Source organism: Gopherus evgoodei, unplaced genomic scaffold, assembly GCF_007399415.2.
Source record: "Gopherus evgoodei ecotype Sinaloan lineage unplaced genomic scaffold, rGopEvg1_v1.p scaffold_33_arrow_ctg1, whole genome shotgun sequence".
NCBI lineage: Eukaryota > Metazoa > Chordata > Testudines > Testudinidae > Gopherus > Gopherus evgoodei.
The window spans coordinates 2,585,656-2,612,208 of NW_022060005.1; the positions used below are offsets into that span (position 1 = coordinate 2,585,656).

General features: G+C 48.0%; 1 protein-coding gene and 2 pseudogenes across 1 annotated transcript; 1 reads left to right on the forward strand and 2 right to left on the reverse strand.

Moving 5' to 3' along the window:
- Positions 1–1,940: 1,940 nt before the first annotated feature.
- LOC115641035 (zinc finger protein 251-like) lies at positions 1,941–18,390 on the reverse strand. The gene is made up of 3 exons (XM_030544150.1): positions 17,327–18,390; positions 16,605–16,718; positions 1,941–2,522 (listed from the first exon to the last, which is right to left on the reverse strand). The coding sequence occupies exons 1-3, from the start codon at positions 17,517–17,519 to the stop codon at positions 2,338–2,340; spliced, it is 492 nt and encodes a 163-aa protein (XP_030400010.1). The 5' UTR covers positions 17,520–18,390; the 3' UTR covers positions 1,941–2,337.
- On the forward strand, positions 3,055–26,113 carry LOC115641039 (annotated as a pseudogene).
- Positions 14,449–26,553, reverse strand: part of LOC115641004 — a 161,524-nt pseudogene continuing 149,419 nt past the window's right edge.

Here is a 26,553-nt window from a genome sequence, read left to right on the forward strand (position 1 = left end):
ACAGTGATCTTTGATTCTTTCTTTTATACCTCTATAACTAGCTAAGTGATAAGAATACACCTAAATTCTTAAAGCATAGGCCTTTGCAGACAGGCCTGAATATCGATATCTTAACAAAGTGACCAAATGATTTCCCAGCCAGGCAGACTCCCTCTGCAGAGAAAGAGCATGTTGAGAAGTGGTGTGTGAAATGGACTAAAACTCCCTCTGCAAACACACCAGTCACTCCTCTTGCCCTGACAGGCTGCAGAATAACAGCCACGTTTTTGCTCCAGATTGTCCCATTCTCCTGAGGGGCCGGCTGGAGGAAAGGCTGCAGTGAAGCCAATTCAGGTAGGGGATTTCTCAGGGAGGTGTCTGAAGGAGACACAAGAGGAGAAAGAGAGGGGGACAGGGTGTGAGAAACCTGCTGGGACTTGTTGGATCTGGGTCCCTGTTTATAGGAACAGGCCTGTTGGAAGGGGGCAGAATTCCCCCAATTTATGGAACAGTAAACAAACTCCTGAAGAGAAATGGAGAAACTTGCCAGTCTCTCCGCATGAAGCTTGAGCCCAATAGCCAGAGGCTGCTGTGAAATATGAAGAGGCCACCCAGCAGTGAGGCCCAGGGGAGCTGCCCTGTCCCCTCACACCCAGCAGCTAGCAATGGGGAGCGTATTGGGATTCCCACCCGGGTTCCGTCTCAGTCCCCTGCTTGGTGCCTCCATGTCCTGTATCAGCTAGTAGATATGTGATTAAATATGATGGCGCTGCCCTCCTCTGTCTTCTGGGAAGGACCAGGAGCTCTCACTTTTACTCCTCACCCCCTGAAGCCTCCTGCCTGCTCTGGCTCTCCCAGAGCTTCCATATTATTGCCCCCCTCCCCTGTGAATAGTGGGATTGTTGCTGGGGCAGCAGGTACCAAGTGGGTGACTGTGGCTGTTTCAGATGCCGGTGACCTTCGAGGAGGTGGCTGTGTATTTCACCGAGGGGCAGGGGGCTCTGCTGGACCCCGCTCAGAGAGCCCTCTACAGGGACGTCATGCAGGAGATTTACGAGATGGTGATCTCGCTAGGTAGGGGATTCCTGTCCTTTGATTTACCCCTAGGGGAATTCTGCCAATATGCAGATATGCAGAATTCATCTGTCTCGTATAATTTTGTATTTTCCCGCATAAGAAACGTTTTGTCTAAGAAGTGATGCAATTCTGCCTTTTACCCACCAGAGGCCACTGTGGCGCCAGAACAGCAGAGCCACAGCGGCCTCTGGTGGGAAAATGGTGAAACTTCAGCACTTCTTGGGCAAAATGTATTTTATGCAGGAAAATACAAAATCCTATTCCCACTGCTGCAGAATTCCCCCAGGAGTAGAGTTTATCACAGCACCCTGCTCACAGATCCAGGTCAGGATGGAGAGGGGCACACAGGGTTGCTGGGGGATCACAGACTGTGGTTCAGAACAGGACAGACTGGAACATGGGCTCAGGAGCTAGTGGGGTGACAGTGTTGAGATGGGGAAGTGGGGGCTGCAGAAACCCATAGGGATGAGAGGTGTGGGGACAAGGGCAGACGTGCCTGGCTGAATTTAAATGAATTACACTAAGTTCTGTATTAATATGCCTTGTAAGGAATCTATTGGTTAAAAAAAAATTACCAGAATCTTTTTTTAAATCTGTATTATTACAGACATACTTGCTGACAGATATTCTGAAATAAATTACCAAAATAATTGTAACTGGCATGATTATATTGTGTTATTTTGACAAATAAAATATGCAGAATTTTGCAAAATTTTCAAATATTGTGTGCAGAATTTTTATTTTTTGTGTGCAGAATTCTCCCAGTAGTATTGATTGTTAGAAGCAGTAGGGTCTATGATGTGCCCAATTTGGCTTCTGCTCAGGTCCTTTCCTGGTTCCTTAGGCTGTACAGGATTGGGCCCCGTAGTCCCCTGGTCTGGTGAGAGAGAGACTTTCAGCTCTATACCTTTTTCCATGGGTCAGAGGTGTCAGAAACCTAAGGGATATCCTACTTCATATCCATCCTCCATAATTTACCTGGGGGCAGAAGCTTCATCTTCTCCCGTCTGTATTCACTCTCTCACACACAACCCCAATTCTCCTCCCTTTCTGGGACTAGCTCCATCTATGGGGTCGGCCCTGACTTCTGTAGGTTTAGAAACAGGCTGAGACTTAATATCAGAGCTGGGTCTGAGTTAGCGTGTCCCCCAGAAACTCTACTGAGGTGCAATATCTCCTCACACAGACATCTGCCTCTCCCAAGGGGGTGGGGTTCAATGACCACATTCCCCTACATTCACAGTTCACACACCCCTAGCACAGCATGGGGGCTGGTTAAAATCAGGGAATGTTCTTTGTGACTGATATTCTACAAATATATAATGCATCCTGATCTTGCCTGATTTCACTCCCTGGGCAGGATTTCTCCTTCCCAAACCTGACGTGATCATCCAGCTGGAAAGAGGGGAAGAACCGTGGCTCCCGGATCTCCAGGGCTCTGCAGAGAGGGAGATGTCGAGAGGTACCTGCGCAGGTGGGGAGCCAATGAAATGGACATAGGGAACCATCAGCTGAAATTCGCTCAAAAACCTCGTGAGTTCTCCCAGTTCTGCCTCACCATCTCTTATGCTCAGCATGTGTCATACCCTCATGGCTTCCACTAATCCTGACTGACATCTGGAAATAGCTCCCCACTGACCTCTCTTCTTAGTGTCTAAATCAGGTCCCTTTTTTTCTCAACGACCCCAGCAATTACTGTGTTTCATTTCCCCAGCCCCCCTGATTTTCTATTCCCTTTCTGAGCTTTCCTTTCTCCCCAGTGCAGGGAAGGACTCATGTTTGGATTCTCTATTCCAGCAGGTGATGGTACAGTGAGTGAGAACCAGGAGAGAAATTCTCAGCAGGATGGTCCTGAGCAAGTGGAACCCCATGGGACATTTTCAGGAAGAACTGAAGGACTTGTCTCCCAGGACCCCGAGTGGGGAGAAGGCTGTGGGATTCAGCACAGGCTAAAGAGGCAGCAGGGAAATCCTCCATCGGAGACAGGTGGCAAATCTAACAATGGTATGGGGGATTGCAAGGGCCTCAAGGAAACCCCAGCCCAGCCGAGAAACCCCAAGGGGGAGAGGAGACACACATGTACGGAATGCGGGAAGAGCTTCAAACGGAGCTCCAACCTTATCACCCATTGGCGGATCCACACCGGGGAGAGGCCCTACAAGTGCTTCGACTGCGGGGAAAGCTTCAACGTGAGTTCTAACCTCATTGCACACCGGAGACTCCACACGGGGGAGAAACCTTATACGTGCCCCGACTGCGGGAAAAACTTCATCGTGAGCTCGCAGCTCACTATACACCAGAGGATCCACACGGGAGAGCGACCCTATCAGTGTCCCGAGTGCGGGAAAAGCTACATCCAGAGCTCAGCCCTCGTTAAGCATCGGAGAACCCACATGGCAGAAAAACCCTACAAGTGCCCCGAATGCTCAAAAAGCTTCACTGTGAGCACCGCCCTTATTAGACACCAGAGACTGCACATGGGCGAGCGATCCTATATGTGTCCTGAGTGCGGAAAAAGCTTCGGTGTAAACTCGGACCTTATCCGACACCAGAGACTGCACGCAGGAGAGAGGCCTTATAAATGCCTGGACTGTGGGAGAAGCTACACGCAAAGCTCAGCTCTGATTAGGCATCAGAGAATCCATACAGGAGAAAAGCCTTATAAATGCCCCAGTTGTGACAAGAGCTTCATCCAAAGGTCAAATCTGATTAAACACCAGAGAATCCACACAGGAGAAAAGCCGTATAGATGCAACGAATGTGGAAAATGTTTTAGCACCAGCTCAAATCTCGTAACGCATCAGAGACTCCACACTAGAGTCTATTAGGACTGACCAAAGGAGATAACTTACATTTGTCAGTTGCCATCTTGGGTGTTATGTGTGTTGATCTCGTGTTTAACCAGGCAAGACTGATCCAAATCATCTGGCTCATGGAGATTCTGCCTAGCTCTGCAGCCCCATGCCAACCTCTACAATTCTGGGTACTGCCTGTATACCCTGGACTCTATGCCACCCTGCGAAAACTCAGAACTTCGCTGCCTGCCAGGGATTTAGATGGTGCATCTCTGCATTCTCAGCCCCATCCCTGCACAATGGTGGGCATACACCCAGACAGTCCTGTGTAAACTGTGGGTTAGGCTCTGTCTCCATCATGTAACCAAATATCACCCGAGAAAGAGTCTTGAAGACACGAGATGGGAGCCACCACACAAAAATGTTCCCTGCTGGGGTTGAGGGTTCTTCCTCCTGTTTTGGTCTTAGGTCCTTCTCCAGCTCTGTTCTTCCTGTGCAAACCGAGTGTAGTGTAAAGGGATTGGGTAATGTCCCTTTAAATTGTATATGAGGGCCTTTGCTGGCCCTCACTATATTCCCTGAGGCCAGAGCAGTGGTATAGGTATGTACCTAGGTCTTGCATGTTGAATATACGTACAAAACACAGCTATTTGGACTCCACTGTGCTTGTGTAGTTTCTCCACATTATGTATGTTACATAAAGAGCAAAAGACACAACCGTTGTTGAAAGGATGGGATCCTAATCCAGGAATAGAGTGAAGTAGACAATGACTGCACTTAAGAACAGCCATACTGGGTCAGACCAATGGTTCATCTAGCCCAGTATCCTTTCTTCCCACAGTGGCCAATGCCAGGTACTTCAGAAGGAATGAACAGAACAGGTAATCACCAAGTGATCCATCCCCTGTTGCCCATTCCCAGTTTCTGGCCAACAGAAGCTAGGGACACCATCCTGGCTAATAGCCATTGATGGACCTATCCTCCAGGAACTTATCTAGTTCTTTTTTGAATCCTATTATAGTTTTTGGCCTGCATAGATATAGGTTGACTGTGTGTTGTGTAAAGAAATATTTAATTTTGTTTGTTTTATACCTGCTGCCTATTAATTTCATTTGGTGACCCTCTCATTCTTGTGTTATGAGAAGGAATAAATAAGACTTCCTTATTTTCTTTCCCCACGCCAGTCATGATTTTATAGACCTCTATCATATCCCCCCTTAGTCATCTCTTTTTCTAAAAAGTCCCAGTCTTATTAATCTCTCCTCATATGGAAGCTGTTCCATACCCCTACTCATTTTTGTTGCCCTTTTCTGTATCTTTTCCAATCCCAATATATCGTTTTTGAGATGGAGCAACCACATCTGCACGCAGTATTCAAGATGTGGGCGTGCCAGGGATTTATATAGAGGCAGTATGATATTTTCTGTCTTATTATCTATCCCTTTCCTAACGATTCCCAATATTCTGTTTGATTTTTTGACTGCTGCTGCACATTGAGTGGATGTTCTCAAAGAAACTTGCTGGGGCTGTAAGTTAACTGTTCATTTAGAGATTATTTAAGTAAAAAATGTGTATCTGTTTGGGGGAAATGGATTTGTTTGAGAGCTCAGTAGAGAACTTGTCCACCTGTATTGAGAGACTGAAACAATCTATAATTTCTCGTAACATAACTGATGAAAGAAAGGTGGCATCTGTTAAACCTACCAAAAAAAAAAACAAACAAAAAACCAAACGTTGCTGAGAGATGAAAACTCTATAAAGATCTAGGTCATCTGGCAAGGTCTAACAATGCAAATCCTTGCTCGGAGTTTAGTGTAGTGGCCAGGGATTGATACATATAGTGAAAGCTGTGTTATCTGGCACTTTATCAAATGCAAAGCTCTATTCTGATCTCTCTCAATACAAATCTTCAGTCTAGTAACCGGGACTAGTAAACTGCCCAGGAGGTTATGCAATTGCACATTCTGCACTCTGCTTTTATGCAAAAGAGGCAGAAGACAAGTCGGCCACTTGATATGAGGAATTTATTCAAAAAAGCAGCTTCCAGGGTGTGTCATAGGGTCAGTGTAGCTCCAACCCAATCTCCTACACCTTCTACATCTACAGTGATAACTGATGTTGATAATGCCAACCCTGAGACACTGCAAGATCCTAAAGTGCCTTCTGAATCATCAAAGAAAGACTAAGTGATGTTCAGTATAGCTTTAGTGTTCAGTGTATTTTTAGTGATCTGGGTGTAGGCATTGCGCTACCCATTGTGGTATGTAATGTCATAAGATAACGTGCTGTATAGAAAACTTTCCATGTATACACCTAAGTGCTTCAAGAAACCAACCACTCTGCAGAGCAGTACTACTACTGGATTGGTGAGTACCTGTCTACTATTTTATACTTTATTCATTTTATTGTGTTCTAAGTCTTTAAAAATTGGTAAGTATAACTCTTAGTTACTTGGAATTTTTGATTAACCGGCATCTCCATTCTCCCAACATGCCAGATAACAAAGCTTTTACTGTAAATTGCAAAACAATGCCTTTCCTGTTTGGATCGATTTGGTTAACATTGGTTACTGGGGACACCCCACTGTGCCCTGTGGTTTCTCCATGTGCAAAGTCTCCAAAACATCCCAGGAGGGGGAGGAGGCCCTTCTTTAAAATGTTTTAGCCCCATGATTAGAGTACTGACCTGAGATGTGGGAGGCCCCCTGTTCCAGTCCTTTCTCTGCCTGATGAGAAGGGATTTGATCAGTAATCTGCCACCACTGGACTGTAGAACAATTCTCACATTTTCTTTGCCCCCTTTGATATTCCATTATTGAATTAAAGTGGAACAACTTCAGTAGGAGAGGACACCTCTCACACCCCTTCAGAATATCCCATAGCCTGGTGGTTAGAGCTCTGACCTGAGTGGTAGCAGATCCCTTCTCCTCACTAGCTAGAAGGGGGACTTGAACTTCTGTCTCCCAGGTGAGTGCTCTAACCACTGGGCTAAAGGGACAGCATCTTCTTGATTGCTCCCTGCAGGCAAATGCCTGACTCCCCCAAGCTCATGGATCACTGTGGGGCTGAGGTGCCTGAACACACACACAGCAACGGCAGCAGCGCACGTGCCCAGAGGCAGAAACAGGTGCCTGGGGAACTGTTACGGCAAAAAGTTAGGTGCTGAGTGAGTTTAGGCACCTATGGGGTTGGGTGGCAGTTGAGTAGGGAGTTTTGTGAATTGCAGCAGCTCCTATAAATGGGATTTAGGCATCTAAATCTGCAGGTTAGGAACCTAAATACTTTTGTAGATCTAAGTGTGACTTTCTCTGCCCCACTTCCCCCCCTCTCACCCCACCACCAGGGACATCCCCACAGGAATAGAAGCCTCAGCAGGGATGCTGCTGTAAAATGCCCTGTGTTCACTCACTCCCCTTAACATGAGCTCTCTGCATTTCCTGCACTCAGGAGTGTTGGTTTTTATGACTGGATCTCACCATCTCTCATGGAGTGTCTGCACTTTTCTACCAGCTTTAAAAAGCCGGCCTGTTGCTGGTTCCTAGGCAGTGGTGGGAGTTTTGCTTTTATTTCCTGGTTTTAATTAATAAAGTAGAATTTAGTTTCTCAAAGTCCCGGAGCCATCTGTGAGCAAAATGGCCCTTAATAGAGTTGGCAGGTTCCTGGGAAGTCTCTTTGATGCGTTATTTCCCCAGCCCTGGAACCCATCCACTGCAGACCCCCAGAACAGGAGCAGGGGATTGTTAACAACTGCCCCCTAATGACAAATTTTGGGCTACATTAAGGTTTGTTAATTACAAGGACAACATTTGAGATTTTACATCAGCGCTGCATATTTAGATAGAAAAATGTGCAAATGTTTTGTGAAAATATTAATAAATAGAAAAGGACTGAAATTGGGGGGGGGGGTTATATAAAATTTCAATAACTGAGAAAAGGGAAAATATCTGATGCTTATTGCAGTAACATTTGATTCTTGGAGAGAAGCACTGAAGACGGGAGAGGCTATCTCCCGATTAGATCATTGTAAAGAACAGCAATAGCAGAGAATTGATATCAGTATTAGCTGCACACCCACAAAAAAGACTAAAGAATGTTATTCAGGTTGCTCTGGAAAGCACTCGTAGTTGGGATGGGGCAGCATCGAGAGCCGTGCTACTTCTGCCCCCTGGTGCATGTGCATTAATGCAGTCTAGTGCCAGGGACACGTTCTGCACTGTCATTAATGTACGACCTTGCCTCTCCCAGTCCTTTGGCCCGAAAGACCTCTGCTCTCCCCAGAGCAAGGTTCTTAAATTAAGAATAAATACCCCACTCTTCCCTCTCTGTGTCACCCACTCTTCTTCTCTCCCTGTTATTTCCTTAACTCCTGTCTCTCTCCTCTTGCGCTGGGAGAGTGGATCCCCTCTTCTTCCGGAGCTGGATCGGCTCTTGCAGGTGCTCAGGGGAGCAGAGCCTGGGGGTGTCAGTGAGGGCAGCAGCTCTGGGACTCGCAGACATCCAGGAGCAGAGATGGGGCAAGGAACATAGGTGCTGGATCTGGGGGTGCTGCTGCACCCCCTGGCTTGAAGTGGTTTCCATTATATACAAGGTTTACAGTTTGGTTCAATGGCTTTCAGCACCCTCACTGTACAAATTGTTCCAACATTGCTGGAAACGAGGGGCCGCTGGTACAGAGTCACTTTCCTGCCCGGCCCCAGCTCTTTCCCCAGGTCTCTCCCCGCTCCGGCTCAGCCTGGAAGGGGTTCATACATCACAAAAGCAGCAGCAACAATAAAGCTGAGCCGATGTTATGCTGATCAGGGCGAGGGGAGCCTATTCATTGGTACAAGCCAGAGCCTTCTATTGGCCATAGAGATGCTGCTGTGGAGCTGTTAACACAGCTGAGATTCAGGTTTCAGAGTAGCAGCCATGTTAGTCTGTATTAGCAAAAAGAACGAGGAGTCCTTGTGGCACCTTAGAGACTAACAAATTAATTTGAGCATAAGCTGTCATGGGTTAAAACCCACTTCATCGGATGCATGCAGTTGAAAATACTGTAGGAAGATATATATACACAGAGAACATGAAACAATGAGTGTTGCCATGCCAATCCATTCATTGCTGTCACTAGTAGGGTGACCAGATGTCCCATTTTTAAAGGGACGGTCTCATTTTTTGGGACTTTTTCTTATATAGGCGCCTACTAACCCCCCACCCTGTCCCGTTTTTTCACAGTTGTTTTCTGGTCACCCTAGCTACTAGGGCTCTTTGTTAATTATCGCTAAGGCAGAGGAGGCTGCTAGTGCTCAGGATATTGGGGGTTGAGTTTCTTAGGTCAGACACTGCTGTGTCTTCCATTGGGATCTGGGCTCCCCCAGGCTGAGAAGCTACTGCTCCCCCCATGGCAGCTGTTTCAGGGACAGACCTTCATAAATGCTCCCTCTGTGCCCAGCCAGATGGGAACTTTATCAGGTGGCTGGAACCAGCCCTTGGGGCAGCCCTGGGCTCTGCTGACACCAGCCCCTGAGCCAGAGCCTGCAGGTGAGGGGAGAGACCGCAGGGAAAGGGCTGGGGCTGGGCAGGAAAGTGACTCTCTGCATTAACTGCAGGAGCACCATTAAGGGGAGGGGGGTTTCCTTCTCCATAAGTCTCCCTCACAAAACTGCTCAGTTTTATTTTCAGTGTAACAGTCAGTGCTTCCCTTAGACATTTCAGTTGCTCCTGATGGAAATCAGAGGAAGTTATTGGCCATACCTCTGCTTCTCACTCAGCAAATAAAATGTTTTCTTTCTTGAATTAGTCTTTATACCCCTGGGGCATTTTGTTTTGTAATAACATCTAAGACATGTAGTGTCATATTATATTTTCATTAGGCACAGTTAAGAATTATCCATTTGGGTCACTATAGATACTCAGGATTTCTATATTACTCTATAAAACCGAACATTTTCCAGAGGTTAAAACAGGCTTTTAGCTCATTAAATGCAAGATCAACTTTTAAATTCATTTTTATGTTTTGAATCCTTATACCTTTAGTCCCTTGAACTGGAGTGTGTTTTCATTTGTACTGGAGAAATATCAAATGCATTGTATAAATAGATTACAATGTTATGACTTTATTTCTAATTACTGAGTAACATAATTGGAAAAGTAAACACATTGCCACTGGAAAAAGGTGATAATATTTTATCTACTGGAAATATACCTTCAGATGTATTACAGCTGATTGGCCAACATGAATTTCCTATCTATTGTAATATTTTCATTCAAATTATCACTTTAAAAGCTTTTTGGCTTTTCTTTTTTTTTAAGCTAGTGCCAAAATGAATTTATTCTCTAGTTTGTTAGTTATTCCATGTTTTAGAACAGGGTAGGCAACCTATGGGACACGTGCCGAAGGTGGCACATGAGCTGATTTTCAGTGGCACTCACACTGCCTGGGTCCTGGCCACCGGTCCAGGGGGGGCTCTGCATTGTAATTTAATTTTAAATGAAGCTTCTTAAACACTTTGAAAACCTTGTTTACTTTATATACAACAATAGTTTAGTTATATATTATAGACTTCTAGAAACAGACCTTCTAAAAACGTTAAAATGTATTACTGGCACTCAAAACCTTAAATTAGAATGAATAAATGAAGCCTCGGCACACCACTTCTGAAAGGTTGCCGACCTCTGTTTTAGAAGCATGTTTGAAGGGAAACTCAACTACTTTAGACTTCATAACTTTTTGATGAGAAATGATATAAAAATTAAGACTAAATATATTTGTTTGAGTATAATTTTCCAAATAGTAATATAATTAAAATTAAAAAGTATGTGGGTGTTTGAGGGTAATTGATGTGATGTTGTAAAGACAATGATATTGAGCAGATATTCTGCATGAATTCTATTTAGCCATTAAAGTTATTAGTTCTTGTATTAAGGCTCCAAAACAGATATAGGAAAGTAAATGAAAAGTACACACATTGGAAAACATAATTCCACCTCTACAAACAAAATGTTGGGGTCCAAATTAGCTGTTACTACTCAAGAAAGAGATTTTGGAGTCATTATGCATAGTTCTCTGAAAACATCTGCTCAATGTACAGCGGTAGGCAAAAAAGCGAACAGATTGTTAGGAACCATTAAGAAAGGGCTAGATAACAAGACAGAGAATATCATAATGCCTCTGTATAAATCCATGGTACACCCACATATTGAATATTGTGTGCGGATCTGGTCGCCCCATCTCAAAAAAGATAGATTGGAATTGGAAAAGATACAGCAAAGGGCAACAAAATTGATTACGGGCATGGAATGGCTTCCGTATGAGAGATTAAAAAGACTGGGACTATTCAGCTTGGAAAAAGATGAGAAAGGAGGGGTCTGAGAGAGGTCGATAAAGTGTTCGCTGTTGTGGAGAAAGTAAATAAGGAAATCTTATTTATTCCTTCTCATAACACAAGAACTAGCAATCATCAAATGAAATTAATAGGCAGCAGGTTTAAAACAAACAAGAGGAATTATTTCTTCACACAACGCATAGTCAGCTTGTGGGACTAGTTGCCAGGAGATATTGTGAAGGCCAAAAACTATAATAGGGTTCAAAAAAAGACCAAGATAAGTTCATGGAGGACAGGCCCATCAATGGTTATTAGCCAGGATGGGCAGGGTTGATGTCCTCAGCCTGTTTGCCAGAAGCTGGGAGTGGACAACAGGGGGTGGATCACTTGAAGATTGCCTGTGCTGTTATTCTCTCTGAAGCACCTGGCACTGGCCACTGGTGGAAGACAGGATACTGGGCTAGATGGACTTTTGGTCTCACCCAGTATGGCTGTTCTTACGATACCTCAAGGCTTGGGATTGGGAATATTTTACTGCATTATCTCCTGATTGTTCTAAACTTACATATAAAATTAAAATATGGCTTTAACTGGTGTTTGTATATATATATATTTTTCTTTCTTTATATAGGAATCCGTTATAGTGCTCCTGTTAGGTAATTTCTAGGCTATCATAGACTCATAGACTTTAGGGTCAGAAGGGACCAATATGATCATCTAGTCTGACCTCCTGCACAAAGCAGGCCACAGAACCCTACCCATCCACTTCTATAACAAACCCCTAACCTATGTCTGAGTTATTGAAGTCTTCAGATTGTGGTTTGAAGACCTCAAGCTGCAGAGAATCCACCAGCAAGTGACCCATGCCCCACGCTGCAGAGGAAGGCGAAAAACCTCCAGGGCCTCTGCCAATCTGCCCCGGAGGAAAATTCCTTCCCGACCCCAAATATGGTGATCAGCTAAACCCTGAGCATGTGGGCAAGACTCACCAGCCAGCACTCAGGAAAGAATTCTCTGCAGTAACTCAGATCCCATCCCATCTAACATCCCATCCCAGACCACTGGGCATACTTACCTGCTGATGATCAAAGATCAATTGCCAAAATTAAGCTATCCCATCATACCATCCCTTCCATAAATTTATCAAGCTTAGTCTTAAAGCCAGATATGTTTTTTGCCCCCACTACTTCCCTTGGAAGGCTGTTCCAGAACTTCACTCCTCTAATGGTTAGAAACCTTCGTCTAATTTCAAGTCTAAACTTCCTAGTGTCCAGTTTATACCCATTTGTTCTTGTATTTACATTGGTACTAAGCTTAAATAATTCCTCTCCCTCCCTAATATTAATCCCTCTGATATATTTATAAAGAGCAAGCATATCCTCCATCTGCCAAAAGAAATAGTTTTCAGGTGCTTAAGTAGCTCCTGGAATCATGGTTAATGTTCCTCTCCCCCCACCCCACAAATCTGAAATGGCACCCCTGACAACAACAGTAAATTTGTAGGTCCAGTTATCACAACAGTTACCACAGAGGGAGCAAGAGCATCAGAGAAACCACCAGGAACCCAGAAGCAGGCATTTGATGGGAAGCAATGGCCAGGGATGGAGGACATCTGAGAGCCTACAGCTGTTCTGTATCCGTGGGGAAATGTCACAATTCTGCCTGGGAGTCACTGGATCCCGCACTGAGCTAGGCATGGAGCAGGAAGAGGGAAGAGACACAGGAGATGTTGCCAGGGAGGAGATGGGCTGCTTCCCATCTAGAAATGTTCATGTATTCAGCTTCCCAGTGACCAGCTGCTCCAGCCCTGAGCAACCTCGGGGGCTCACACCCAGCCAGGGCTCCTGGACTCTGAGGTGGTTTATCCCCTGAACTGATTAAACCTGCTGGAAAGGGGAAGGGAAGAGAGAGAGAATGAACCCCGAGTCACTTAGAGCTACAAGAACAAAGATGTGGAGGAGCCCAGATCTCTTTTTAAAACTGGATGCACAGACACATGAGCAAAAGGGCTGGATATGGGGGAATGAGCAATTCCTGCTGAGGAGCAGGAAATAAGTGAGGAAGTGACCTGGTTTGGGACACCTGGCCTACCATCCCTAGAGCTCAAGAACACAGGAAACTTGTGGGCCACCCAGGGTGATGGGAGAATTGCAGCAAACATTTTATTAGTATTTCTTTGGAAAACAAGAAACCAACAGAGGTAAAAATGTCAATAAGAAGAAGACTTTCCCAAAACCCACATTTCCAGCAACACGAGACTATCCAGAAAATGGAGAAAAATCCTCCCAGGGCAGTTCCTTCAGGAATAACCCCAGCATGTGACAACATGAACAGAGCCTCTGCCTGCAGACAGGGTCAAAGGAATCCAGCTAAAACTTGCCCTTTGGCTCACTAAAACAGTCTCCCACCAGGGAAAGCCAGGAAAGGAGAGGGGCTGCTCGTAGAAGGTCACAAATGTAACCACTAGCAGAGCTGGGAATAGAATGCAGGACTGCAGATTCATAGCTGTCCTTCCTACTCTAACCTATTAGACTTACGCGTGGGGGAATTCTGTGTTATTGCGCAATACAGAATTTTGCAGAAATTAACGTGCACGCAGAATTTCCCTTCCCTCACAGAAATGGGCTGCAGAGCTGCTTGTCACCACTAGCAGCTGCTGGACCCAGTAGAGCTGAGCTCACACATAGACAACACTGCTGGGCTAGGGGAGGAGGGAGCTGTAGGTCTCCTGACAACTACAATTCCCAGCATATCCTGAGGGAATGAGGCGGTGGAGTACAGGAAAGTCCACACAAGCCTGGGACCCAGCCTCAGGCTTATCCTTGGGCTTTGGCGGGGGGAAGGGATGTGGGTATATGGGCCAGGGGGACCCTGCAGCTGGGTTCTGGGGAGGAGGGAGTATGGGTATCTGGGCTAGGGGGGCCCCGCAGCTGGGCTCCTGAGAGGTAGAAGAGTCAGGTGTATTGGCTGGGGCGGCACATCTGGGTTCTGGAGGGAGGAATTGTGGGTGTCTGGCCCCCTGACAGGGCTCTGGGGGATGGAGGGGGCAGAGAAACAGGAACTGGGTTATGATAGCAGTTTCTTTAACTCTCTACTCCTGGGAGAATTTTTGTTTGTATAGCTCTCTATCCTGGGGGAATTTTTGTTTGTATTGCTACAGACATACTTGCTGACAAGTATTTTGAAATAAATTACTAAAATAATTGAAACTGGCTTGATTATGTAGTGTTATTTGGACCAATAAAATTTGCAGAATTTAAAAATATTATCCACAGAATTTTAATTTTTTTGGCATATAATTTTTAATTTTCTGGTGCAGAATTCCCCAAGGAGTAATTAGACCCTGTGCCCTACCTGGAGTGGAGAACAGAAGCCAGGAGTTCTGATTCCTAATCTCCTGCTTACACCATACTGCCCACATAGTAACAGTGTAATATCCCAAAGGTCTCACCTCCTCATCTGGCTCCAGCCCACCTCACTGCCTGCAGAGATAGCCAGTATACTGAGCACTGCTCTGAAATCCTGTCACTTCAGACCAGCAGCTCTCACTGCCTTATAACTACAGACCCATAGGCCTCCTTCACTGCTTCCCTGAATAACATCCCCCTACCTCTGTCCCGAGAGGCAGAGATGAGTCTGATATAAACTGTAACTCTTCTCTGTACTCTAAAGTGTGTGTGGAACCCACAGAAATGTCACCCAACTCATTCCATCACCTGCTCCCCCCCAACTATAAAACGACCAGCTCCTCAGTACCAAGAGGTCCTTCCTCCCTGGCCAACACCAACCATCCTCCACCGAAATCCAAATCATCCACTTGCCATCTACTCCTATCCAGACCGTCTACATTTACACTTTGCTGCAGGAGGACACAGAACCATTTGCCCCCAGGGAGAGCTCCCACCACCTTCTATCCTGTGTGATATTAGAGCAACCATTGCCTTGTAGATTTTCCTACAGACAGAACACTTATTCACCCACAAAAGCTCATGCTCCAAAACGTCTGTTAGTCTATAAGGTGCCACCAGATTCTTTGCAGCTTTAACACTTAGAGGGTCTCCCTAGAGTGTCAGTTCTCAGATGTTTAATAGGGACTGAGCTGTAACTGAAGCTTTACCCACAGTCAAGGCAACTATAGGGTCTCTCTCCCATGTGCACTTTCTGATGTGTAATGAGATGTGAGCTACGACTGAAGCTTTTCCCACACTTGGGGCATTTATAGGGTCTCTCTCCAGTATGGACTCTCTTATGTGCAATGAGGTTTGAGCTACCACTGAAGCTTTTCCCACAGTTGAGGCACCTATAGGGTCTCTGTCCTGTATGGACATTCAGATGTGCAATGAGGTGTGAGCTACAGCTGAAGCTCTTCCCACATTGAAGGCATTTATAGGGTCTCTCCCCGGTATGGACTCTCTCATGTGCAATGAGATGTGAGCTACAACTGAAGCTTGTCCCACAGTCAAAGCATTTATAGGGTCTTTCTCCTGTATGGACTCTCTGATGTACAATGAGATGTGAGCTACAACTGAAGCTTTTCCCACACTCGGGGCATTTATAGGGTCTCTCTCCTGTATGGACACTCTGATGTACAATGAGGTTTGAGCTGCGGCTGAAGCTTTTCCCACATTCAGGGCATTTATAGGGTCTCTCTCCTGTATGGATGCTTTGATGTGCAATGAGGTTTGAGCCGCGGCTGAAGCTTTTCCCACATTCTGGGCATTTATAGGGTCTCTCTCCTGTATGGACTCTCTGATGCGCAATGAGGTTTGAGCTACGACTGAAGCTTTTCCCACACTCGAGGCATTTATAGATTTTCTCTCCATTGTGGATTCTTCGACGTACAAACAGGTTTGGACTCCCACTGAAAATTTTCCTGCGTCCAGCATCGTCATACAGTTTCTCTTCAGTGCAGATCCTTGGGTGGATCACAGTTTCATTCAGGTCATTCAAACTTCCATCTCGAAGAGTGGATTTACTCTGTCTCCCCCCTTGGTGGTCTCCCTGTAGCCTCTCTGGTCTGGGCTGACCCTCACAGGTATTCCCCTGCTCCAGACTCTGGGAAACATGGCCTTCAGATCTTCCCAGTATAGTCCCCTGTGGTTGTACTTGCTCAGGATCTTCCTGTTCAGGATTCTTCTCCTCATTCTCACCCACCAACCCATCACCTGCTAGGACAGAGAAAGAATCCAGACATGAGTCTTTCCCTGTGTCGAGGAGAAAGGGAAGCTCAGGAAGAGGAATGGAAAAGGGGTGGAACAAACAGAAATATCTCTTCGGGAGATAGGAAAGACAGGAGCCATGAGTGAAGTCTACCTTGAGAACCTGCAGGGGACAATCCTGACCCAGGTGAAGTGACGCAGAAAGCAAGAAACTTGTAGGCACTTAGTGGGAATCCCAGCTGTTTGTGCCAATAATGAGTGGATTGTGAATCCATATAACTAATTCCTCACCTGGGCTAGAGTTTCTCAGGATCTCCCTTTCCACGCAGCCCTGTAGCTCTGTAAACCACAGTTCTTTCCCTTGTTCAAGCTGGGAGATCACCTCAAGTTTGGGAATGGGAAATCCTGCACCAGGGAAAGAAAAGAGGTGAAAACATGGTCTTACAGTTACTCAGAGACATAGATGTTTCCATATGCGCTGGGTGGGAGGGCGCCCTTGAATAAAACCAACCGATGAGGAAATGTTCCTGGAGACCATTCGAGCAGATTGGATGGTTCCTGGGAGATGTGCCATTTCCTCTGCAGGCGATTCAAGGATCTCCACATGGGGGGATTTTAAGAATCTGGCACAGAACAATATTTCATTCAACCTCTTACCCCTTTGTAAGCCTGCTGAGACCAGAGCCCTTTCCATGCACAGAGCCAGTCCTGGGAAGAGCAGGACACACAAAATCCCAGTATGTGAGAATGAGCCCATGTTTAAAAAGACAAGAGGAGCACATCACCCACCCTCTCCCTTTGATGGGGATGGATTAATATCTCCACTCTCTCTCAGAATTGCCTCTTCCCTGGAAGAGGTATGGAGGTGACAGACTGGCTCTCAAGAGTACTGGGGACTATGGGGCTGATCCCCCTGAAATCTAGGTGACTAGGAAAGAACCCTGAGTAGAAGCCAATTTTGGTTCATCAGAGATCCCTCTGATTCTAATACCCAAAGGGACAGGAATCCTTACCCAGCGAGGTTACATTCTCATAATTCTCCTGCATCACATCTATGTAGAGGTTTCTCTGACATAGGTCCAGCAGAGCCCACTCCTCCTCCGTGAAATACACAGCCACCTCCTCGAAGGTCACCGGCACCTGAAACAGCCAGAGTCCCCCACTCAGGACTTGTTCCCTCAGCCACAATGCCCCCAGTTCAGTCATAGGCAGTGTGATGGGGGGTGCTCCACACACTGGCCCCGCAAGAGCTGAATTTGGGTTAGTTGGGCCCAATCAGCTAATTAGGCTGCAAAAAAGGGAGCTTTAGGCTAGAGGAAGCTAATTAGAGAGAGGCTCACCTATGCAGGGGCAGGCGGGGCCTATATAAGCCAGGAAGCTGGCTATAAGACAGGGGCAGCGGGAAAGCAGGCTGCAGTCACTCCCTGGGAGGAGGGAGCTTGGCGTGGCAAACGCAGTGAAAGGGGAGAACCAGAGAGGGTGGCAAGGCTCAGGGGAAAAATAGCAAGGTATGGAGTAGGCTAGAGATTGGCTGCAGATGAGAGGGCCCTAAAGCCAGGACCCAGGGGGCGGGGCAGGCGAGTCCCGCTACCAGGCACTGATGAAGTGCCACAGATGAAGTGGCACTGGTGGGGCAGTGAGCAGGAAGACTGCCTGAGCCCTGGATTGTCAAGAGGGATTTTGATAGCCCAGATGGAAGTGGGGAACATGCATGGTGACTCATCCCAAGGGCTGAGTCATGAAGAGGAGACTGTGGTTTCAAGAGTGAGAGGGGGGGATGATGGGAGAGACACTGCTAGAGGAGGGCAGTGCCTGGCAGGAGGTGCCATGTGCAGTGGTCAACCATGTGACGGGTAGGGCTGGTCAATCTCCCTGCCTTCTCTGGGGAAGAAAAGTCAAATTTCTCAAATTCTTCATTAAAAACCTACATTGTTTCTGTGGTGAAACTGTGATGCCCAGAGCTGTTGACTCCAGTGATTTCATCACAGGTCTCACAATATTTAGTTGAGAGTTAGAAAATTATCCCATGACCTCACAATTCCAAGCACTGAACATAAGAACAGTCATACTGCGTCAGACCAAAGGTCCATCTAGCCCAGTATCCTGTCTTCAACAGTGGCCAACACCAGATGCTTCAGAGGGAATGACCAGAACAGATGATCGTGAAGTGATTCATTCCCTGTCGCCCATTCCCAACTTCTGGCAAACAGAGGCTAGGGACACCATTCCTGCCCATCCTGGCTAATAGTCACTGATGGACCTACCTTCCATGAATGTATCTAGTGCTTTTTAAAACCTGGCATACTCTTCTTCTTCACAATATCCTCTGGCAAGAAGTTCCACAGTTTGACAGTACTTGCACTGTCCCTTGTTTGACATGTCTACCATCTCCCGTCGCTTTCTGGGGGTCTGAAATCAAACACCACCATTTCCCTACACTTTTGGCATGAAGAAGTGAGGCTTCCGCTAATAAAGAGGGCCATCACCTCCCACGGTTTTCTTTGAAACAGGAGCTGTGCTCTCCGCAGGGAATACGGCTGCTGCTCTGTGCTTGGGAGACTGTTTAGGAAACTGAATAGAAAACGGAATGTGGGGAGTTAGTGGCAGAGTGGTGGTAGTGGTGAAGGGAATGAGTGGGGAAGGCATGAGAGATGGAGGGGGGTGAAGGGTAAAGTGTGGGTGTGGGGCAGACAGTGGGAAGATGCTGTGTAATGTGAGGAGTGGGGTGAGGCAGATACAGCGTAAGTGTTGGGGGCAAAAGGGAGTCCGAGCGGGATGCAGGGTGATTTGTGGAGGCAGATTGACATTAAGGGGGTTAAGATGATGTGTGGGCTTAGCAGGGAAGATGGAGTTGGGGGGATTGAGGTGCAGGGGAACTTTAGCAGGCTTCAGAGGAAGGTGTGGTGTAGGAAGGAGAGGGAAGAAGTGCAGGAAGGAGTGTGAGGGGACTTTGGGTGTGCAGGGGCATGTGGGGATATAGCAGCTGTAAGAGGTATGAGACTGTGAAGGGAAAAAGAGGTGAGTATAGGAGGTGGGGCAAGTGGCTGTTCTTATTCAAGCCCCTCCCCCCACTTTCCAGAAAGCTCATGGCTGCTGTGCAAGGACAATGGGCCTCTGATACTGGCACGTCCAGGGTTTTGTGACCTCACCCGGGGGGAATATCCCTCAACCCCTGCTGGGAATGTCACTGGATTTCAGGCCCCACATTTACAGATGCCAGCAGAGAGATTTCATTTCCTCTCCTCTTCCCCTTCTGCATTGCCTGTTTCCCCGCGAATTCACTCCAGACCAAATCGGCCATCTCCTACCTGAGCCTGCTCCACTTCAGCCATCTCCCTGCCCTGTCCCCGGGGAGGGTGAGACGATCTGGATCAAAACACTGACGTTATTCTGCAGCCTGTCAGGGCGAGATGGGCAATTGGGGAGGTCTCAGAAGGGGCTTTGGTTCATTTCACACCCCAATACGCTCCCTCCCCTCCGCTCTTTCCCTGCAGACAGAGGATGTAGACTCTGCCAGGCTGGGAAAACCTTGGTCACTTTATTACTCGCTTGAGCCAGGACCAGCCTTTGAATTTATACCCACAGTTCTGCACCCACCGTTATTTTCCAGCCATTCCTCTCCCGAGGGGGACAGACAGCGGGGACCCAGCTCCCTGTGCCCTTGGCTGGAGCTTTCCTCCAGGACCCCAGCGATCTCCCAGCGCTGTTTCCCCTCCCGGCCCCAGCGCGGTCCCTCGGGTCTCTGCACCCCCTGCAGGCTCCGGCTCGGGAGCTGGGGAGAGACCCCGCTGCAGCCGCTCGCTGCTCGGTCCCGCCCCCGGCTCCCAGACAATGGAGGCGGCAGCAGCGTCTGGCCCTGGAAGCTCCGACCCCGAGCAGAGCGAGAGGCAGGGATCGCAGCCTCCGGAGCCCCCTGGTGGCCCCGGCTAACGACACCCGCTGCCCGCGGGCTGGGGACGTGGCCCGAGCCTCCTAGCGAGGCTGCAGCTCGGACGGTAGCCGGGGCACAGGAAGGGGCTGGATCAGCCAAGCGCGGCTGTATCCGGGGTGGAACCGGGAGAGTTCGGGGTTTCGGCGCTGCAAGACGTAAATGCTGCTCCCCAGTTGGTCTGTGCCGGGGGAGCCCTGCACTAACCCCTCTGTGCCCAAGCGCGGGGACTTTCTGCGGGCGCTGGACCCAGCCCCTGGGGCAGCCCCGGGCTCTGCTGACACCAGCCCCTGAGCTGGAGCCTGCAGGTGAGGGGCGAGACCCGGGGGAAGGGCTGGGGCCGGGCAGGAAAGTGACTCTCTGATCTCACGGGCCCTGGGAACCTGCTGCCTTGTGAACGTGCCTGCAGCAGCATCTGAGATGCCTTAACAGAAAAGAAGCCGCTGCGCTCAGGTCTTGTCAGGATTTGCCCCAGGGGCCAGAGCAGGAGGACGAGGTAATGGGGTTGCAGGGGGACCATGAAGAGGCGCTGGGGGGGTTGCCCTTTGTCTCTCCGAGGAAGTGAAGTTGTCAGGAAGGCAAAGCTTGGCAGATTTAAGCAGCTCTGCCCAGCTAGGGAAGTAGAGAGACAAGGTGGGTGAGGTAATAGCTTTTATTGGGCCAAGTGGTGTTGGTGAGAGAGACAAACGTGCAAGCTACAGGGTGTTCTTCATCACCTATGGCTATAGCTACACTACCAGTTATGTCGCTCGGGTGTGACTATGAGTGACATAAGCAGGGCCATGCCCAGGGTTGTGTGGGGCCTGGGATAACCTCCCCCCTCCACCCCAGGCCCTGCCTGCACTCCATCCCTTCCCCCAAATCCCCACCCTGCCCCTACTCCACCTCTTTCCTGCTTCCGTCCCCTCCCCAGAGCGATGCTAGGAGCCGTCAAGGTGAGCTGGGGTCGCTGCTGCCGCTTCCCGCCAGTGAGTGCAGGCCCGACCCCTGCGGCTGGCGCCAGGACCTCCGCTAAGCCCCCAGGCCAGCCTGGCTCCCTGCACTCTAACCCCACTCCCCCCCTGGCCCGCCTAGCACCCCCCACATGACTCGCACACAGAACTGTCCCTGTGGGACCCTTCTAGAAACACACCCACTCAATGAGGATTCCCTCTTTACAATTACATTTTGTGAGCTGTCAGTTAGGTGGTTTTTAATCCATTTAGTGTGTGCCATGTTGATTTGTATCAATCTAGTTTCTTTAATTAAAATGTCTTGCAGTATCGAGTCAAATGCCTTACAGAAAATCTGTTACATCAATGCTATTACCTTTATCAACCTAACTTGTAATCTCATTAAAAAAAAAAAATCTAGTTTAACAAGATCCATTTACCATATACCTATGTTGATTGACATTAACTGTATTACTTTCCTTTAATTCTTTAAGTCTCGTATCAGCTGTTATGTTGTTTTGCTTGAGGTCGATGTCAGGCTGATGGGCTTATCATTACCCAAGTCGTCCCATTTACCCCTTTGAAGCACAACATTAGCTTTCTTCCAGTCCTATGGAACTTCTCCATTGTTCCAACACCTTTTGAAAATTTACATTAAAAGCAGTAGGTCCAGATTCACAAAGGTACTTCGGCACCTAACCCCCAGACTGAGTTGCCTAAGTCCTGTTTTTAGACACCATCGTGATCCACAGAACTCCCACTCAGCTGCCGCCTAATCCTGTAGGCTGCTAACCTCATTCAGCACCTTCGTTTTTGCAGGAAGAGCTCCCTTAGTGCCTATGTTTCTGCCTATGGGCATGTGCATCACCCTAGGTACCCAGACACCTCTGTCCTGCCTAAGCCTCAGTGCGATTCACAACCCGAGGGATGGTAGGTGGCAGAGTGCTGAAATCTCCTGGGGAACCAGATCTGGTAGGTGTGCTTAGAGGCCGCCTAGATCTACACAAAACAGCCTTGAGAGTGCAAGGGGGAAGGCAGACCTCCCTTATAACACAAGAGATGGGAGACTACCCATTCACATCCCTCCTCTGGCTGCTGAGGGATTTGAACAGGGATCTGCTATCTTCAGGTGAGTGCTCTTAACCACTGAACTATGCGATGTTCTACTGTGGGTCATGCTCTGTCTTGCCTCTTGAAGTTGTTCCATTTTAATTAAATATTAATTGGGCTAGAAATAAAGTTAGAACGACTCTGTAGCCCAGTGAGGTTAAAGTACTCACCTGAGAGGTAGCAAAATCCCTTCTCATCAGGCAGAGTGGGGAACTGAACCAGAATCTTCCACACCCTGGGTGAATGTCAGAATCACCGGGCTAAAAGTTCTAGGGGAGGGCCTGCCCTCCACCTGTTTTCTGTAGATCTAGGCAGCCTCTGAGCATGTCTACTAGATCAGATCCCACATGCAATTTAGGCAGAGGAATAACTTTCTTCCCTCAGTTTGTGAATCACTAGCAGAAGTAAGTGCCCCCCTGCAGCCCGGATTTAAATGCCAAGCTTTGTGAGAGGTTTGAGACACACCTCTCCCCTTGGCATCTCCCACTGGCTGTGATATTCCTTAAGGAGCAGGGCTTTAGTCTCATTGAAAACAATGGGAGCTGGTAGCCATCTTTACTAGGGGCAGCCTCACTGCCACATGCCAAAATTTCAGGGAAATAGTGGCCATTTTGAATAAGGGCAGTGTGAGTCCAGCCCCCTTGAAAGTCATGGAAATATGACAGCCATGTGGAGCAAGAGGAAAATGTGCAAGTTCTGTGCCAGGAATTGTGAGATCTTTGTGAGAAACTTCTAAAAATCCCAACTAAATATCATGAGACTCATGATAAAATTACCAGAGTTGGCATCTCTGGGCATCACATTTTCCACACAGAAACCTTGTGTTTTTAATGGAAGCTTTGAGAAACTTCCCTTTTGTCTCTGGGAAGGGGGATTTTGCAGCCTTGCCTGTGACTGAACTGGTGGGACTGTGATGGCGGCAGCAAGTTCTGAGTGGGGGACTCTGGCTGTTTCAGGGGTCGATAACCTTCGAGGAGTTGGCTGTTATTTCGTGGAGGAGAAGTAGGCTGTGCTGGACCCCCATCAGAGAGCCCTCTACAGGGACGTCATGCAGGAGAACTATGAGAACGTGACCTCGTTGGGTAAGGATTCCTGTCCACTCGGGTATTAGAAGTCCTGGGTCCATTTCTGCTCAGGGTTCTTCCCTGGTCCCTTAGATTTCCCTGGACCCAACACATCTGGAAAACAGCTCTGTATCACAATCATGGTAAACCCCTGGTCTTGTTCAGTACTGTGTCATCACACCCAGGTCCGGATTGTGCCCAGCAGGTGTCGTATCCTCATGGCAAATGTCACACATAGCTTCCCACCCACCCTGACTGACACCTGGCAGTCCCCTACAGTGCTCAGATGGGATGTGGAACCAGAATTGGTCCCCTCCTGTTTCTCCGCTGGGAAAGGGTTTGAGGGGAGTCCCCTACCGATTTTTCAATCTCCCCAGCAGGTATTTTGATTTTTTCCCCCCATTTGCCTTTCCCCTTTCTGAGGTTTTCATTCTCACAGTGCAAGGAGTGACTCCTGGATTCTCTCTCTATCCCAGCAGGTGATGGGACAGGGAGTGAGAACGAAGTGGGGAATCTACCTCAGGAAGGTCCTGAGCAAGTGCAACGGCCCACGGCGTTATCAGAGAACATTTCCCACAGCCCTGAGCAAGGAGACATCTGTGAGAGTCAGCACAGGGCAGAGATGCAGCAGGGAACCCACCCAGGGAACAGACAGGATAAATCCACTCACCAGGGGGGCAGTTTTAAAGACCTTAATAAAGACTTGATGCAGCCTAGAACCTGCACCAAAGATAAACTGTATCAGTGTGCTGAGTGTGACAGAAGCTTCAATCGCAGTTCAAATCTTCTTGTCCATCAGAGAGTCCACACAGGAGAGAAACCCTATAACTGCCCCAAGTGTGGGAAAAGCTTCAGTGATGGCTCAGCCCTGACTAAACATCAGAGGATCCACACCGGAGAGACACCCTATGTCTGCTGTGACTGTGGAGAAAGCTTCAATCAGAGATCAAACCTTACTGTACATCAGAGAGTCCACACGGGAGAGAGACCCTATAGCTGCCCTGACTGCATGAAACGGTTCACTCACTTTTCAAACCTTGTTAAACACCAGACAATCCATGCGGGAGAAAAACCTCATAAGTGCCCTAGCTGTGGGAAACATTTCAGGTGGAGCTCACAACTTATTAAACACCTTGTTTCACACCAGAGAGCCCACAAGGGAGAAGAACCGTATCACTGCTCTGACTGTGGGAAACGCTTCAGTTATAGCTCACACCTTAATAGACATCAAATTATCCATACCGGAGAAAGACCATATAAATGCCCCGACTGTGGGAAAAGCTTCAAGCTTAGCTCCATCCTTCTTGTACATCAGAGAATCCACACAGGAGAGAGACCCTATCACTGCCTTGAGTGCGGAAAAAGCTTCTGTGACAGCTCAGGCCTTATTAGACATCGGAGAATCCATACCGGGGAAACACCCTTTCAATGTTCTCTCTGTGGGAAAAGTTTCACTCGGAAATCGCATCTTATTTCACATCAGAGAACCCACACGGGAGAGACACCCTATAAATGTTCTGTCTGTGGGAAAAGCTACAAGGTGAAGGTCTCTCTAATATCTCACCAGAAACTCCATACAGGCTAGCATGTAGCAAGAGCTCTCCCTGTAAGGCAACGGATCTCTGGCCTTCCAAAGCAAAGTGTAAATATGCTGCATTTGTAGATGGTCTGGGTTGGGCCAGCAGGTGGGCGGATGGTTTGGGTTTCAGAGTGGAATGGTTGGTGGAGGCCAGAGGAGGAGAGAACACTGGGTACGGTGGGAGATGGGTCATTTCAGGGTCCTGGTAGAGCAGGCAATGGGATTAGTGGGGAGACATTTCTGCAGGTTCCCCACACACTTTCCAAGGTAGAGAAAAGGTAAAAATGCTGCATTGCAGTTTGTGTCTGAGTCCTCTCTGTAGCTCCTAAGACCTCTTGGGACAGGGGGATTTATTTAGGGAAGCAGCAAGGGGCCCTGTGGGGCCCTAGTGATAAAGCAGAGAGCTGCCAATCTGCATGACAGGATATCAGAGCAATTCACCGTTTATTGGAATCCTCTGCAGACAGGATGGGGGAAACTTGGGAATTCATGGTGGAGATTCCCCAGTGAGGTGGGGTTTTCCACTGTTCCTATGAGGGCAGTATGTTATAATAGGGAGAGCAGGGGGCATCAGGACACAGGACCTTGGTTCTGAGAGGGGAGTGAGGTCTAATGGGTTAGAGTGGGAAGGACTGGGAGCCCTGACGTCTGGGTTCAATAACCAACTCTGTTAGTGTCTCCTGGTGTGATCTTGTACCAGCCACTTCCCCTCCTCTCTGTGCATCTATTGTTTCATCCCTACAACGCATGTACTAGCAGTCACTCACCTCCCCGTGGAGTTCTGAGATTGTCACTAGTTACTGTGTATTCAGTGGCTCAGGAGGAAAGAAGCACCATGGGAGGAAAGTTGCATTGTTACCATTACTGTGTTATATTATTATGTGACATGCTCCTGTTTCTTGCCGGGTCTCTGTCAGGGGGAGTGTGTTACAGAGCTGAAGGGAAGGGTTTTAGCTAGGTTCCGTTGTCCTTGTTCTCAGGCACAGGCTGTTACACACTCACATTATTCCTGAAACAACTGTCCTGGGTAGGAGTTTCTCCTCGTTTCAGGATGGTCGGGGATGGGAGAGGAGAGGAGAGGGTCTCGTGTTTCAGGGCATTCAGGTTTCAGGTTAACCTGCATTTCTCAGTGAAGTTTTTACCTCAACGGGTTTTTGATTTTCCAAATAAATTCCTGGTCAAATGTTTGTTGTGCATCTCTACTTCATCTCCCGACGTATCCCTGGAATTTCCTCTGTTCTCCAGCTCTGGGCAGAGTGCCCCAGACTGGGTCAGTTTCCCCCTTATTTGCTCCTGCTTAGCATGAATCTCTCACTCCCAGTATCCAGCCCTTTCGCTGATGTCTCTGCCCATGTGGCTTTGGAAGAGGGGGTTGATTCAGGTGCCTCATGTCTTTGCTGTAGCGGCTCTGAGTATCTCTGGGCTCAGACTCTGTGTCTTCTTTTCCTCTCTCCCAGGGGTTTAATTGGTGCAGAGGATAAACAGCCTCAGAGGCAGAATCCGGGGGCCCTGGCTGGGCGTGAGCTTCAGTGGTCACACACAGTTGGAGCGGGGCTTCCTGAGAAGCTGGATACATAGATGCTTCCAGAGGGGGAACAGCCCATCTCCTCCCTGGCAGAATCTCCAG